This window comes from Microcaecilia unicolor, chromosome 3 (genome assembly GCF_901765095.1).
Source record: "Microcaecilia unicolor chromosome 3, aMicUni1.1, whole genome shotgun sequence".
Classification (NCBI taxonomy): Eukaryota; Metazoa; Chordata; class Amphibia; order Gymnophiona; family Siphonopidae; genus Microcaecilia; species Microcaecilia unicolor.
The window spans coordinates 58,807,781-58,825,323 of NC_044033.1; the positions used below are offsets into that span (position 1 = coordinate 58,807,781).

Below are 17,543 nucleotides of genomic sequence, written 5' to 3' on the forward strand. Positions count from 1 at the left end.
CGAGGAAATTAAACCAGCACAGCTGAGCTCTAAAGCCAGCATAACATACTTGCTTTCCACACTTTATGAACCATCCCCAAAGATACCGAACCGTACTGCCAAAAAAAAAATCCTAGAAACTATCCTCGATGTATTAATTTACAAGACCAGATTTTTAACTAAAGCTTTCCTTACAAACAAGAACAGCAAAAAAGACCCGCTAGTAGCTCAAAGCTCATTTTCCCCGGTGACACACCGAAAGGCAGGCACAGCCTCCTCCCCCCCCCCCCCCCCCCCCCCCGCCTCAATGCCTGCCGGAAGTGAGCAAGGCGAACACTATAGGCATTTCCTGTGACATCACCGTCTGGACTCCATTAGGGGGTGATGAGAAAGAAGCAATAAGCTGCGGCGCGACGGGAGGAGAGCGAGCGCGAGAGACGGGGCGGCCGCGCGGACAAGGTGCCAGAGCCTCGGGACCCGCGCGCCGCCTCCTCCTCCTCCCTCCCCCTCAGCCGCCGCCCGAGCCCTCTCTCTCTGCCTAGTTGGTCGCCACACTCCCTCCCCCTCCCTCCCTTCCTCCCCCTCCCCTGCCCCCTCGCCTCGCTTCGCCCCACCGGCTTCCAACCACGGCCGCTCTCGGCGAGGAAACTCTGGCCTCCGCTTCCTCCTCCTCCGACTCGGACACCGGTGGAGCGTCCCCGCCCCCGCGGAAGAAACGCCGAGCCTCGGCGGCGGAGGGAGCAGGAGAGCCCGGGGCTTCAGCGGCTGTCGCAGGCCTCTCCGTGCTTGGGTTCGCTCCCGCTGCCGCCCTTGTCCCCAGGAGTTCCAGCCACAGCCTCCTCGGTGTTAGTACTAGCAGCAGTAGCGGCGGCGCCAGTAGCCACAGCGCCATGCAAGCTAACGGGGGGGCGGCGGCGGCAGGGCCAGGCCAGAACCAGGAACTCGCCTGTCTTTCTGCTCAGAATGGAGAGTCCTCCTCCGGGGACCTGGCCCACTCCAACGGGCTGCTCTCTTCCACCAGTATTAACAACAGCAACAATTTGAACGTGAACAATAACGGGGTGCCGGGGGCGGCTTCCTCCTCGTCTGCCAGCTCCCCCGCCGCTGCCGCCGAGCTGGGCAGCAACCTGAAAAAGAAGAAGAGGCTGTCCCAGTCGGACGAGGACGTAATCCGGCTCATCGGACAACATTTGCACGGCTTGGGACTTAAGTATGTATCTATCGCCCTTTGGGGTACTTCGATTCTTAAATCTAGGGTGTCGAGTCAGTCAGTCTGGGCGATGTCAAGGCCTTGTTTACATCAGTCTTTACAGGCCCGCATATACTTAACCGCTGAGACGTGATCAGCTGTTCTAGCACTAGCCAGGTTAACATTGTTTTTACTGGGTTTGGCCCTGACAAAACAAAGAGCAGTTGCTCCCTTTTTAGTTAAATGACTGGGGGAGCACAAATCTCCCCCCCCCCCCCCCCCACTCACAGTTCCCTCTATTCGTTTCTTTTTGATTACATAACTGAACATTGGCTCTCCGATGGCTTTTTTTGGCATCACTGCAATATTTCGGCCTAGTGAAAACTGCCTGTGCAACAAGAGAGTAAAGATAATAAATACAAACGCACAAAATACAGATCTTACTACAAATGAGAGGCTTATCGGAGTTATGTGAATGTTTGGTTTTGCTGAAGAAAAGGTATTGTTGTATTCCGGACTTGTCAAATGGAATGGTCTGATAACAATGAATCTGGTCGCCGCGTAACTGACAGGGGAGCTCGTTGAAGGCCATCCGGGGGTGGGAAGTAGCTTGTGACTGTTTAAGCTAAAATTCAGTATACGCGTTCTTTTTTGAGTGTAAACGGAATTTAGAATAAAGCTAGAGTGCTTGCTACATTTGATTGCTGTGGGTCAAGGCTATATTGAAAAAATTGTCTTCAGATAGAAAAATTAGAGACCCTTTGTTACTGGAGTCTCCTTGGTAAAAAGTTGTTAATGCTGTCTTGTTTATATGGCTGATTTTTATGAACGATTCAAATTTCATTTTCCTCAGCTTATCGTCAGTTTTTATTCATCAGTAGCATGTGTTGACTGCAGCATATAAATCAAGTAATTTTGGGGTCGTTAATTTTTTTTTCCCCCAGACCATGTAATTCTAGGTATGCTTTTAAGGCAAAGAACCTAGCTAAATATTTTACAGTTCTTGGAAGGGAAACCTGTAATCTTTTGCAATGTAATCTCTTACAGTCAGACAGTTGATCTCCTCATGCAAGAATCAGGGTGTCGTTTAGAACATCCTTCTGCAACCAAATTCCGCAATCATGTCATGGAAGGAGAATGGGATAAGGTAATTGGGGGCATTGCAGGTCTATATTGCTGCTATATGAATCAAGGAATGTTAAGACTGTGAATTGACTTTTTTTCCCCCTCTGTTCCAATTTTGTAGGCTGAAAACGACCTAAATGAGCTTAAATCTTTAGTGCACTCTCCTCATGCTATTGTGGTAAGAAGACTGTATATTTTGCCTTTATTTTATATGTACAATTTAAAACATCTTGAGTTAAAATTTCTTCTCATTTTATTTAGAAGACCAACACAACATGGTAGTTTAAAAGGACCAAGTTTTTAGAGAATTATACATATGCATGTTTTGTGGGGGTTTTTTCTTGCACTGACAAAATAGGAAAACATTTTGGGATCCTTCAACAGAATTTGTTTTGAGATTACTACTACTATTTAGCATTTTTATAGCGCTACAAGGTGTACGCAGCACTGCACAAACATAGAAGAAAGACAGTCCCGGCTCAAAAAGCTTACAATCTAATAGACAAAAATAAAGTAATCAAATCAATTAATGTGTACAGGAAGGAGGAGAGGAGGGTAGGTGGAGGCGAGATAATTAGAGAATTAGTTCTGAATATTTGACCTTATTTTAATACCTAACTGAAAAGGAGTGTATGAGTAGCCTGGTGGTTAGTGCAATGGCCTGAGAACCTAGGGAACTGGGTTCAATTCCCAGTTCAGCTCCTTGTGATTCTGGGCAAGTCACTTAACCCACCCTTGCCCCGCCCCCAGGTACAAAATAAGTACCTGTATATACAGAATGGTGGTATATCAAGTCCCATCCCCTTTCCCCCAAGATACCTTGGTGTTTTCCTGATATGTAACATTACAGTCCCTTTTTAAGTCAAGTATCATTTTACGTGAGGTTACTTATCTAATGGGTTTAGCTTGACTACTGTATGTTCAAGCAAGAGTACTACTACTACTTATCAGTTCTATAGCGCTACTAGACGTACGCAGTGCTGTACAGTTGAACATGAAGAGACGGTCCCTGCTTGACACAGCTTACAATCTAATTAGGACAAACAGGACAAATAAAAATAAGGGAATTACTAAGTTGGGAATGATAAAATATGGGTACTGAACAAGTGAGTAAGGGTTAGAATTTAAAATGTTGGGTGTCACTTTTTGGATTTGTTTCCATTTCATTTGCTGTTAATGTACCGGAAATATTGTGAGTTGAGAGATGAAACTTCTTCCAGGTCTCGTGAATTCTCGCGCATATTTAGAAATGTTTCTGGATGTTATGTGTTGTATGCTCAAAATGGTCATTGTGATCCTGTCATTGGCCTCCCTAGGACTTTTTTGAATGGGTGGTCAATAAAATCAGCTAGATGGTGGAACCCAACTAATTTAACAGGAAATTGTATAGTGCTGGCCTTCCCTGCACCTATTCAGTTACTTTCATGCCACCCAGCTCAGAAAATGTTTTTTTTTTTTGGGGGGGGGTGGGGCAATAGTGGAGAACATTGCCAGTGTTTTTGTTTTGAAAAATATTTACTGAAGTTAAATAGGCAAGGCATCAACTGTTTTGAGGAATGCCTTTTTTTTTCTAGTTGTTGGAAGAGAACAAACACTGGTTACAAAAATGCATGGGATTGTAAACAATAAGGAATCAGCTGATGGCTGCTTAGCTTGTACCCCAAGCTGGTTCATTTGTTGTCAAAGGAACAACTTCAAGCTTGCTAAGGAGGCAGGGCTACAGGTAGCAAGAAGTGCAAGCACAAGTAGGTTTTAGTTAAACTGTGGATCTGACTTAACTTCTGCTGATCTGGTTAAAGTTTAACCCAAGAAGTCTTTTTTTTTTTTTTTTTCTTCTATCTGATATTTTCTGTATGCCTTTTATAAATTTTAGGATTTTTTAAAAATGTGTTAAGATTGGGAGAATAATCACTTTAAAAATGTTAATTTATTTAAAGGGAATTGAGCTAGACTCAGTTGTTAGTGCTGTTGCAGATTCTGATAAAACTGTTGTGAGCAAAGTGTAATTTTGAGGTTTAAATTTCTTTGTTTTAACAACAGGCTTGAGACATTTCAGTGTGCTGTGTTAGAGAGCAATTTTATGTGGGCTCTTCTGCTTTTTAATTCTGTTAACGAGTTCCTAGTTTTAAGAAATGTGCACACACCATCCTAAATTAAAAGGCATCCCAACTGCTCAAATAGGAGATGACAACTTTTTGTTGCTATACTTGAAGGCTGATGCCCGGCACTTAACGATTATAACAGATGATATTTAAATGCAGCCATTATTTACCTTGCAGCTAAAGAATTCTCATTGAATTTTTATAGTGAGAAACTTTCTGCTGGTTCTGGGGCACTGTTAGAAGGGTTGGTATCTCACGGCACCCCTTCTCTCCCTCCAAGCTGGCTTCATTGGCCCCAGAAAAATACCTGGTGGTCTAGGGGCCCTCCTAAGCATTTGAGCATTTCCCCCCCCCCCCCCCCCCCCCCCCGTTCCCTCATATATTAAAAAACAATATTCCTTATGGTGTCCAGTGCGTCTTCTAGGCCAGGCTAGGGCACAGCCCTTCCCAGTCACTTTGGCCAGGTGTTTTAATGGAGGTCCACCTTGTAGAAAGCAGGAAGCAATGCCCATTCACTCCTACTTCTCTGGGCATCACCTCCGCACATGCACTGTATCTTGTGATGCACTGGGTGGAGCCTAACTCCTGATCACTGCTCAGGCATTGAGCAGCAGATTTGCTGTGATTTTAATGCGGCATGAATTCATGTGCTTATTGTTTTAAGCATTCTGCTGCAATTTTTCTGTACTAGATTTACAATAAAGTTTTCCTCTATCATGAGCCTTTAAGCATCAGCCCTTTAACTTGTTGTTCTCTGGTTAAGTGATTACTGGTATATTTGGAGGTCTTAAGTGTCCAAATCTTACACTAGTCTTTTAGCATTACACATTTATCCAGTGTTGTCCCCAAATTCAGCTCTTGTCAATAACCATCACTAGGGCTGCTTTTGACTAATGGCAGCACTTAACTGAGAGTCTTCCCTCAACCCAGTCCTCAGGACATAGCCAGCCAGTAAAGTTTTCAGGATATCTCCAGTGAACATGCATGGTACAGTTTCAGCAGGCACTGCCTCCTTTGTATGCAAATACCTATTCATTGTGAAGATCCTAAAAACCCAACTGGCTTAGGTATGTCCTGAGGACTGGATGGTGAACCCCTGCTCTGACTTCAACCCCACATCTCTTCCAGCCGGTATGGAGAAACATGAACCAGAAGTTGAATTGAGGTTTTTTTTTATCTTAATGCAGAGTGTTATTTGTAAGGCATTTTCTTGTATTTGGTATTAGCGAACTAACAGAGATAAACAGGCATATTTTCTAAGCATTTAGCCTTCCAAAGTTCCATGGGTTTCTATGGAACTTTGTAAGGCTAAGTGCTTTGAAAATATGCCTCAAAGGCTGAAATGTTGCTTTCACAGTGGGCTTACAAGCAAGTGAAGAACAATGTGACAGTCACTTGACACACCCTGAAGGTCACATGTCAAAGTAGTGAAGATGGTGTTTACACCTAGGTACCTAGGTTTTCTCAGGCATTTACCAATTAGTAATTAACAGCTACTGACAGGTACCCATCTCTGATGGCATTTACTCACTAATAGTTACCTCCCCAAACAGCATATTATGACGATCATTTTTAGAACAGCAGAATTGGGACACCTACATTGCAGTGAGCCCAAGTAGCAAGGGGGCATGTTTTGGGCAGGACTAAGGAGGGCCCAATATTAGCATGTTCAATAGCAATAATCAAATGGGATGAAACGTCCACTCTAAAAGAAGGAAGTTATATTTAGACCTGTTTCAGTGTGTCCAGGGCACAAAAGATGATGCTCTGAGCAGCTGACCACTGGAAGGATTAAGGCATTACCCCCCCCCCCCCCCCCCCCAATGAAATCCCCTATTGGTGTTTACTGTCCCCCTTCCCTCTGGGATACTAGTTTCCTTTTCCAGTGTCAATATCAGGTATGTAGGTATTCTGAATACAGCAGCAAGCAGGACTGAAGGGTAATGTAAGAACATAAGTGTTGCCATACTGGGACAGACCAAAGGTCCAATGTCTATATATCCTGTTTCCCACAGTGGCCATTCCAAGCCACAAGGATGTTTATTTCACATTTGAAGTACATATACTATTTTTTTGCAGATATTTTCTGACCCTAATGGGCTTGCAGTCTAAGGTTATTAGTACCTGGGGCAGTGGAGGGTTGAGGGCCCCTTTTACTAAGCTGCAGTAAAAGGGGCCCTGCAGTAGCAGTGTGTGGATTGCTGCTCGTCGATGATCCTTCTGTCATAGGTAAAAGGGGGAAAAATGGCTGTATGGTAAGGACACACTTGTCACACAGCCATTTCTGGGGGGAGCTCTTATCACCTTGTATTTCGGGGGCAGTAAGGGCTCCCGTGCTATCCAGATAGTTTAAAAAAAACAAAACACAAAAACCCCACAATTCCTGTAGTGCCGGAGGAATGGTGCTTGGGGTGGCACTACCATTGGCTCCAGCTGAAGGCCAGAGGTAGTGCCAGATTGGCACATGGGGCTGCTCTACTGTGGCATTGTAAACTGGCCCCTAAGTGACTTGCACAGGGTCACAAGGCGCTACACTGAGAATTGAACCCAGTTCCCCAGGTTTGCAACCCACTGCACTAACCATTAGGCTGCTCTCCACTCCAGGGCAATGGAGGGTTAAGTAACCTTGCCCAGGGTCCTGAGAAGCTGCAGTTAGAATCACACCTAGTTCCCCAGGATCTCAACCAGTTCTCCAACAGTTAGTCAGCAGTGGAATTGAACCCAGTTCCAAAATCCACAGCACTGACAGGCCAGTCCTCCACATGGCAAAATCCCAAAAGAGTAAACACAGATTTATTCTGCTATCTAGAAATAAGCTGTGGGTTTTCCCAAGTCCATCTTAATGACTTATTTTATTTGTGACATTTATATCCCAGTAACAAATGTAGAAAGGAAACTCACTCAAAAATTGTCCAAACACATTTCAAAATATAGAGTGAGGAGCATAAAGGAATGGTGGGGAGAAGACCTCAGATGACTGTGGTGGTCTTAGAATGTTACGATAATCACGTCACAACATTCAAACCACAGTTCACAGCTTCTGTCATTGGTGGTTTGAATATTGTGACATGCGATTATCACAGCATTCTAAGAACACCATAGTCATCTGAGGTCTTTTCCCCCCACCATTTCTTTATGTTGTTAGACTACAATGTGTGGGCTCCTCACTCTATATTTTGAATTGTTTTGACATTTATATCCCACATTATCCAAACAAGTTTGAGTTTCAGTGTGGCTTACAATAACAGTATAGGATACATAACAAAGAATAGTGGACTTTTAGGAAATGTATCCAAACCTTTTTTTAAACCCTGCTAAGCTAACTTCTTTTACCACATTCTCTGGCAGTTAATTCCAGAGTTTAATTACACGTTGAGGCGAAGCAATATTTTCTCCGAATTTGTTTTAAATTTACTACATAGTAGCTTCATTTCGTGTCCTCTAGTCCTTGTATTTACCTATCCACTTCACTTGGTATTTTATAGCCTTCTGTTGTCTCCCTTCTCGCCAAGTTGAAGAGCCCTAGCCTCTTTTTAGTCTTCCTCAAAGGGAAGTCATCCATCCCCTTTATCATTTTGGTTGCCCTTCTCTGTACCTTTCTAATTCCGCTATACCCTTTTAAAGATGTGACCAGAATTGCACACACTATTTGAGGTGCAGTCAATCATGGAGCGATAAAAAGGCATAATATTCCCCATTTTGTTTTACATTCCTTTCCTAATAATTCCTACATGCATACTTTGCACTTGCTCACATTAATGTCCTCTTGCCTAGTGGTCAGTGCAGTGGACTGTAAACCAGGGGACACCAAGCCCTAAGGACTGTTGAGGTGGTGCACATTCAGGTCCGTAGGTATTTCCCTGTCTCTGTAGGGCTCACCATTACGAGTTGCAGTGGAATATGAATCTGTATGCCCTGAATTGAAGTCCACTGCACTGACCTCTAGGCTGCTCTGCAGTGACATCTTTGTAGCCATTTTTGTACAAATTCTGTCAATCATTGTCCCTGTTTTTTGGCATTTATAATTTGGACATTTTATTTGGAAAATGGCTATTCATGTTGGATGTTCTCATGTATTTTCAGAAACCCAACATTTTTTCTGTTTGAAAATGGCTGTTTAATGGACTTTTTGTTTTGTACATTATGAGCAGGGTGTCCTACTGACTTGGATGTTCTTTCAAAAATGCCCCTCTGTGCATTACACATGTATGATGTATAGAAAGAGGAAGATGCTGAAAACTGCAGATGTGTGTGTTTTAATTGGTGACAGTCTGCTTTCAGGGTTTTTTTGTTTGTTTGCTATCAATTTGGGTAGTACTTTTATTGAAGTACTGATTGCACAAAGGTATTGAAGATGTTCTCTTATTTAATGTTACCTTTTTTTTTTGGAGGGGGGGTCTTCTATTTATTTATTTGTTACATTGTACCCGCGCTTCCCACTCATGGCAGGCTCAATGCGGCTTACATGGGGCAATGGAGGATTAAGTGACTTGCCAGAGTGTGCCTGAAGTGGGAATCGAACTCAGTTCCCCAGGACCAAAGTCCACCACCCTAACCACTAGGCCACGCCTCCACTCCGACCTCCCTTTATGTATATATGTAGATGATATTCATGTAACATTTGGTATTTGTAATCAAAGAATGTATTTAGGGCCATAGTATGCTAACACTTTGATATTGATTGTGTACAGCTATATATGAGCCATCTCTTGTAAATGGCCTTTGTGTGAATGTGTGTGTTTACTTTCACATTTCTGTAGACTGGAAACTATTACACCATACATAAGACAAGATATAGAAGGCAGAAGTAGATCTTTCGTTTTTAGGTTTCAACCACTAAAGCTTGAAATGCCATCGCAGGGTGGGTGGTGGAGAATAAAACTGAGTTTAAGAGGGCATATGATAAGCCCAGAGAGTTCTTGGTTGCTAAATTGGAGACAATAGAAGTTTAACTTAGTGGCATGTGTTTATAGTGCTTTGACCAATTCAACTGGAGTGCTGGGGTTGCTGAAAGAATGGCAAAGTGGTTTAACATGAAATGTTAGTCTTAGCAGAAATACAAACAACCATACAATCTGCATTACTGGTGGGTAATGATGCAGCATGTCACAGGCCCAGCTCCTAGTAGATTCTAGTGAGGTCTAGCTATTACAGGAAGTCTCAACAAGTGAGACTATCGTGTAGTTGAGCTTTCTTGGCAGGTATGAGTAGACTCTCTAGTCAGCTTCCTACTTAATGGTGTCTGGTTAGATTAGGCTGTGATGATTAAAATCAAAACCGCAGCTGGACCTGTCTTAACAGTCTATAATTAAAAAAAAACATTAGAAAACTAGAAGTACTACAGTCACTTATATACCCAAGTTGGCATGTCTAGCAGACTAGATGGTGGGTCAGTAGCCATGCTAGCATTACTATTGCAAAGCTTTGTGGTTAGACTTGGGGACTGGTGGGGTGCTGGAGCAAACGAAATGGGGTCTTCTATAATCTGCTACCCAAGGCATGGGGGGGGGGGGGGGAACAAAGAAGGAAGACAGACTATTGCCCTAGTAAGAGGGATATCTTGCATGATGTCACATTCTAGTTGCCAGCCAGAATGTAACTTAATAGTGTGCACAGAAATAACTGGGCAAACTGGGTTAGTTCTTCCTCTCTCTTTAATCCACTACGATGTATGCTTAAAATGCCTCTAGTGGGAAACAAAAGCTATGTTTAGCAAATGAAAAACTACCACTCACAGTACTCTATTCTCTATGTGTCTCACTTTTCAGCCTTTTCTGTACTGATAGGCCCACTCACCAGCTTACAGAGCCAAAGAGCTATTTCCTCTTGCTAGCTTCACTTCAGAGCTGTTCCTGACTGCAAGCATCAGAGCTGTGGTCAGCCCTTGACAATATTTGCTTTTTTGGATCTAGGCATCTCATAAACTTAGGAACCAATGAATAAAAGCGCCGTCTGTCTCCCTGTTATCCCCAGATGTTGTAAAGGATAGGTTTCCAAGAACTTCTGCCCAGGCGGGAAGGGTTAGGACAGCTGTTGTAGTTGATGATTCGATCATTAGGCATATAGACAGCTGGGTAGCTGGTGGGCGTGAGGATCGCCTGGTCACTTGCCTGCCTGGTGTGAAGGTGGCAGACCTTACATGTCACCTAGACAGGGTCTTAGATAGTTCTGAGGAGGAGCTGGCTATCTTGATACATGTGGGTGCCAATAACATAAGAAAATGTGGAAAGGAGGTTCTGGAAGCCAAATTTAGGCTCTTAAGCAGGAGTGGCCTAGTGGTTAGAGTGGTGGATTTTGGTCCTGGGGAACTGGGTTCGATTCCCACTGCAGGCACAGGCAGCTCCTTGTGACTCTGGGCAAGTCACTTAACCCTCCATTGCCCCAGGTACAAATAAGTACCTGTAATATGTAAGCCGCATTGAACCTGCTATGAGTGGGAAAGCGCGGGGTACAAATGTAATAAAAAAATACTTGATAAAAAACAATAAACATAACCTTGTTTTTTTATGTGTGTTTTTTTGTTTAAACTTTAGGATTAATGAATATTTATAGTTTCTTTAATAAATAAAATAAAAAGTCACAGTGACATAGATTTTAAACCCAAACATTAACATGCAGCCTTGCATGCTGCACTCTTTCAGTCAACATGCAAAAAAAATACATATTAAAAACTGAGGAGTCTGAGTCGGAGGTATCATAAACTGAGGAGTCGGAGTCGAAAGATTTTTGTACCGACTCCACAGCCCTGGTGTGCAAGGGTCTGGGACCAAAGAAATGCATGCAGTTAACCAGAGCATGCACTTAACCATTGTGACCCAAAGAAGCTTGACATCTGATAAAATATGTACAGTACTGTTTATTATATGTACAGTATACAGTCTCCGTTAATTGACAGGCTTACTTGAAGTAATCAGTTATAGTCCTTTGAACAATCTTGGGTCTGTGAGTTCCATAGACTACATCTGCCAGACGGTAAAAACTGTCATAGCACTGACATCCAGTGGCCTCCAGCGCTCTTGCAAAAGTGACAGGAGGAGGTTGTTGAATTTCGTCTGCATGTGCCTCGCTGCTCATTTCTTCATCTGTTCCATCATCAGCCGTTCCCTGCATGTAGGCGCATATCTCGACATTAGTGCTGTCTTCAGCTGTTTGTAGATCGTGATCAACAGCTACGTAGTGATGGAACTCCTCTTCAGTAACACCACTGGGATGTCAATAACCTGTTCATCTGACGCGTTTGCAACAGCTGCATCTATTCGTCCCTCTCCACATCCTTAACAAAGCTTGCCCGCTTGTAGCAGTTCACAATGGTTGCCTGTGTAACATGATTCCAGACTTCTTTCTGCATATGTAGGGAATCCAACAGTGATAGATTACGAGCCAGTTCAACAGCACGTTTATCCTTGCCAGTTTGGTCATCCATAACGCTCATCAGACGACGTAGCACAAGAGCCCGATAATGTTGTTTGAAATTGGCTATTATGCCCTGATCCATAGGTTGGATCAGAGAGGTAGAGTTTGGTGGCAGGAAGACCACCTTGACGTTAGACAGCCTGACATCATCCCTGTGTGCAGCACAATTATCACAAAGCAGCAGGATCTGACACTTTTGTGCCCCCATTCTAGTGTCTAACTTCTTTAGCCACTGCTTCCAAATTTCCCCGTCATCCATGAATTTGCGTTAGCCTCGAATGACACAGGAAGTCGCTTAACTTTCTTGAAGCAACGGGGCTGTTTGCTCTTTCCAATGGCGAGGGGTTCCAATTTCTCACTCCCATCCATATTGCAGCAAAGGAGGATCGTCAGTTGGTCCTTCGATGTTTTACCTCCTGTAGTTTCAGCATGTTTGAATACAAGTGTTTCTCACCATGCTGTTTCTTGAATTTTATGTTTTCCTCTCCTTTCATCTTTCCAACCATCCAACAGTGGCTTTGAATTCAGTTATTCCAAGACTTTCAGCTAGCTGGTTAGCTTTCTCCTTAAGCAGTGGACCACTGACAGGAAACTGTCTGCTCCCGACTCGAGAGAACCACCGAAGAAGAGCATCTTCTACTTCCTCAGCTTTTCCCGCCCGTTTTCGTTTCCGTTGTGGATTTGTATTGTTTTGCCAGTCTTCCAGAAGCTGGTCTTTCTGCTTCAAGACAAGTGAAATTTGACTGGGATTGATACCATATTCTTTAGCAATAGATGCTTGACTTTGTTTTCTAATTTTTTAAGAACTTCTATTCGTTCAGCCAGTGTTAGTCTTACAGTTCCGTTACAACGACCCCGGTGTACACTCTAACAACATTCTTTTGTTCTGCCTGTGGCAGAGGCAGTAAATTTGAAATCTCGTTGGTTGTCACACGCCAATCGGCTTCTATATTCCATGCACGCGCTTATGCGGAGTCTTTCCTGCAGAGGAGCAGTCTGGAACCATGCATATAAGTGAATCTTGCACTTATCAGTGTGCGATTGCTTATGTGGAGTCTTTCCTGCAGAGGAGCAGTCTTGAACCATGCATATAAGCAAATCTTGCACTTAGTGTGCGGTTGCTTATGTGGAGTCTTTCCTGAGCAGTCTTGAACCATGCATATAAGCGAATCTTGCACTTATCAGTGTGCGGTTGCTTATGTGGAGTCTTGAACCATGCATATAAGCGAATCTTGCACTTATCAGTGGTGTGCTAAAGTTTGTCCCCATAGAAATTGATGGTGCCAAAAACGGGACCGAAGTACGGCATGCAGTTAGAGCATGCACTTAAATGGAGTGCACTGTATGTATATGTTTTATGTATGTGTGTATATATGAAAAAAAAAAAAAATATATATATATATATATCTCGGTAAGCAAGGTGGTTTACAGTAACAAAATCTGTTAAATCCCAAAAGACATTCGATTTAAAATCATAAACAAACATAAAAACACAAGGTAAAAGAACACGCATCCTTTAACATAATCTATTCTCCATTAATATGATTTGAACTTCAGAAAAACAAAGCATATTTTCAATCTTCAGCCACTTTTCAAGAGGAGATTATTCCACAGTCTTGGGGCCACTATAGAGAAGACCCTACCATGCAAACAGCTTTATGTCAGTTAACATATCTTCGGTTTCTCACAACAATATGAAGACAAGCAATTATTAACACACCCATCCCTCCCCTGGGGTTTACAAAGCCGCGTGGCAATGCCGACACAACTCATTCAAAGTGAATGGGCTGTGTCGGCATTACCGCACTGGCAGCCGCTAGCATGGCTTTGTAAATGGGGTAAATAATTAAGCCTCTACTGATGAAGCACTATCAGTGCTGTCAGTTAAATTGTACTTTGTACTTTAAACTTCATTGCTTCCAATGCAGGAAAATCAAAGCAGGTCACAGTCTCTCTCCTTTTTTTCCCACGCATCACCTTGCACCTTATTTGAAAGGGTCTGTTAGTCGTAGTATGACCAGTAAGTTTATTTTCTGAAGAAGCTGTCTAAGAATAACACTTATTTGAGGGGACATCTTTCAGGTTTCTGTTTTCTTAATATTTTGACAGCAGAGCAAAAATGAAAGTAAGGCCTTTAAAACTCAAGCCAGACTTGGGGGGTAGACCTCATGGGTGGTGATTGGTGTTTTATTTTGCCTAACTAGCCTAAATTAAGAAGTTGGAAGTTACCTCTACTTTTCTGTCTCATACACTAATTATCTCTGGATAGAGCCTATCACCTATCAGTTTATAACAGTAATACTAATTTTCTGTAGTGCTATAACATGCTGTCATTCGGTTCTGTTGTCATAAGTTCCAGTGTCTGTTTTGGCAGTGTATGGATCCTCAGAAGCTTAGCCGAAATTGGGTGGCGGAGCAGGTGGGGGAAGAGAGGTTGGTGGTTGGGAGGCGAGGATAGTGGAGGGCAGACTTATACGGTCTGTGCCAGAGCCGGTGATGGGAGGCGGGAAATAACTGCTGGGCAGACTTGTACGGTCTGTGCCCTGAAAAAGGCAGGTACAAATCAAGGTAAGGTATACACATATGAGTTTATTTGTTGGGCAGACTGGATGGACCATGCAGGTCTTTTTCTGCAGTCATCTACTATGTTACTATGTCAGCATGGCGAGTACATCTAGGTTCTTTATACATAACTGTTTTTAATCAGATTGTTATTTAAGCTAAATACTGTTGATGTAATAAAAATGTTTGGTTTTGTTTGAAGGGTATAGTAGAATGGTTTTTACTATTCTGTTTAGGCCCAAACATGTTCTGAAACTTCAGTCATCCTTTTTCCCCTGACTGCTGCTTTCTGTCATGTCAGAGGATGAAGTTTTTACTGCTACAGCAGAAGTACCTGGAATATCTGGAGGATGGCAAGGTCCTGGAGGCACTTCAGGTTCTACGTTGTGAGCTGACACCGTTGAAATACACACTGAACGGATCCATGTTCTCAGTGGGTAAGGGCATACTTAAGTGTGTTTTGTAATATAGGGTCTCTATTGTTCATTATGTATATAGTTAAGGTGCAACAAAATCATTTCTCTGTGACCAAGAGGGCAATTTTGGCAGTTTTTTTATCAGTTGGCTTCATGTTAAACAAGTTTGGGGTTTTAATTAATTTATCTAGAATTTTTGGATTTCATATCTGTGTATAATACAATCTGTGTGATAAACTGAAACTTCATTTCATGGTAGAAAAATCCTGATTTTGCACTGCTTATGAAAAGGATGCTCATGCTTTGATTTTTCCTTTTTACTTCAATGATACTGTCACAGAATGTGTGTATATACAACTAGACCTGGAAAACATCTCCATGTTTAAATAGTGGCACTTTTACACATGTTTATTCCCTTCATGTGTAAATGATAAATTTAGGAAGCTGTTTACATATGGAGACTTCAGTGGGATGTGGCATGATCGGACCAAAATCTACGTGTGTTTCCCATTTTGTAGTGGGAATACAGGTTTATGGGGGAAAATATTCCTATTGGGTTTTACAGAAGTTCAGAGGTTTGCACAGCTTTTTGAAAAGTGCTCCTTTTGGCCAGGTTTTTACACGAGGGACTAATTCTCCTTAATCTTCCATTGTTCCCACCTCTATAAAATGAAAACTGTAAAACACTGTGCCCCCTTTTCCTAATTGGCACCACATATGGGTTTGTAAAATGGGCTGGATACACGTGGAAGCAGCACCACTTCCATGTGATTTTATTCCACTTTTGCACATGCGCTCTTTCATGTGTTTGTATATATTTTATAGAGCACCCTACATTCTGCAGAGCCTTTGCATAATACTGCCTGGTTTAAACATGTCCTGACATGGATGTTTCAACTCTGATCTGAACATTATATATAATTGGGCCTTCAAGTCTCCTAGTTAGTTAAGATGCAAAAAAGCAAAATACTGATCATAACTTTTATAAAACTAAACAATTTAAGCAAAATTAGAATGAAACATGAATCAAGTAAGGAAAATTCTCCCTGGCTGTTAACATTTTGACTAGTACCTAAGGGGCTCTTACTAAAGTGCGGTAATAATTGTACTTAACTTGTGGTAACTGTTGGGATGTTCTCGGCATCTTCATGTGCAATTACTGCAAAGGAAACCTTGTACCACCAGTAAGTGTATCTGCTGTTACCACTTGCTAATTGCAAGGTGCAGTCCATACCCATTTACCGCCCATTTTAAGATGTACAGCTATTGGCCTGGCATGACGGTGCTAATTAATACAGCCTATTTAAGATATAGAGCTATTGAGCTGGCATGACAGGGAGTGCTAATGAACACTAAGTTACTCCACACTAATTTAGATGTTAACTGCTTTACCACAGTGGTTTTTATTTATTTTTTTTTTTTGGAGGGGGGGGGGTCTTCTACATATTTCCACCCTCTTCATGAAACTTCTAGTTGTATAGAAAAAAGCTTCTAAACTTGAGGAAAAATAGATATTGGTCTCTCATTCTTAAGACTTAAAATTTTCTCTTAAGGAGAATGGAGTTGGTGGCCTAAATATTTACTGTCAGCAATAATCCAGTCAGGGATTATGTGTGGTTTTTTTTATATCTGTGTGCATACTGCATTATATATGCATATATAACACTTTTTTTAAATTTTGTGGTAGCTTAAATTTTCTGTAAATCTGTTTTTACTGGACTTTTTGCAGTCATGTTTTCAGTGTGTGATTTGCAGGCTTGCTCTTTACCTTTTTTGATTCCAATATATTTTTTATAGCTTTTCAAAACCTTTTCAAACAGTAATGCAAAGTGGCTTGACTTAAATTTTTATATTGTCCTTATGGAGCTGTAGGAGTCTTTTTGGATTGTATTCTCAGAACCAATCCCCACATATTGCATTGTGTACAGCTCTACTCCTTGAAGGCAGCATATGGTTACATACACTTGAGCTCTGAAACATTAAACATTGATATTTTGGTACCCAGTTTTAGGACTCTGGTTCATAAGATCATACGTGGTGAAGTTTCGGGTTATATGTCAGACCTTATAGACTTACCAAACAGGAACTCTACTAAATCATCACGCACGTTCCTGAACCTTCACTACCCCAACTGCAGAGGAGTGAAATATAAATTAACATATGCATCCAGTTTACACAAGTACATAAGTAATGCCACACTGGGAAAAGACCAAGGGTCCATCGAGCCCAGCATCCTATCCACGACAGCGGCCAATCCAGGCCAAGGGCACCTAGCAAGCTTCCCAAGCGTACAAACATTCTATACATGTTATTCCTGTAATTGTGGATTTTTCCCAAGTCCATTTAGTAGCAGTTTATGGACTTGTCCTTTAGGAAACCATCTAACCCCTTTTTAAACTCTGCCAAGCTTAACCGCCTATATAGGTACACAAATATGGAACGAACTACCTAAATCAATAAAACACACACATAAATAATTTCTGTAAATTATTGAAAACCAACCTTGTCAACAAAGCCCACTACAATAATCCATCCTAAATACCAGTTAATCAAATTTACACCGAATCTTCACTAAACATAATTCTGTACTTCCCGATTCTCCACTAATCAATAAGATTGAAGTTTAATATTCCTGATTGTCCAAGTTAAATCTAGTCACGATTTGAAGTTAATCCAACACCTTTATTTCTGGTTATGAAAATGCACTTTCTGTAACTGTATACCTAATCCTCTCTGTCTCCTTCACCTTAAAATATT

General features: G+C 42.0%; 1 protein-coding gene across 1 annotated transcript in view; it reads left to right on the plus strand.

Moving 5' to 3' along the window:
* The first annotated feature begins 344 nt into the window (after positions 1 to 344).
* WDR26 (WD repeat domain 26) overlaps positions 345 to 17,543 on the plus strand; it is a 252,395-nt gene continuing 235,196 nt past the window's right edge. The window contains exons 1-3 of the mRNA XM_030195962.1: positions 345 to 1,189; positions 2,216 to 2,315; positions 2,415 to 2,471. Coding sequence (XP_030051822.1) covers positions 870 to 1,189; positions 2,216 to 2,315; positions 2,415 to 2,471 — 477 coding nt within the window. The 5' untranslated portion in view covers positions 345 to 869. The remainder of the gene's footprint in view (positions 1,190 to 2,215; positions 2,316 to 2,414; positions 2,472 to 17,543) is intronic.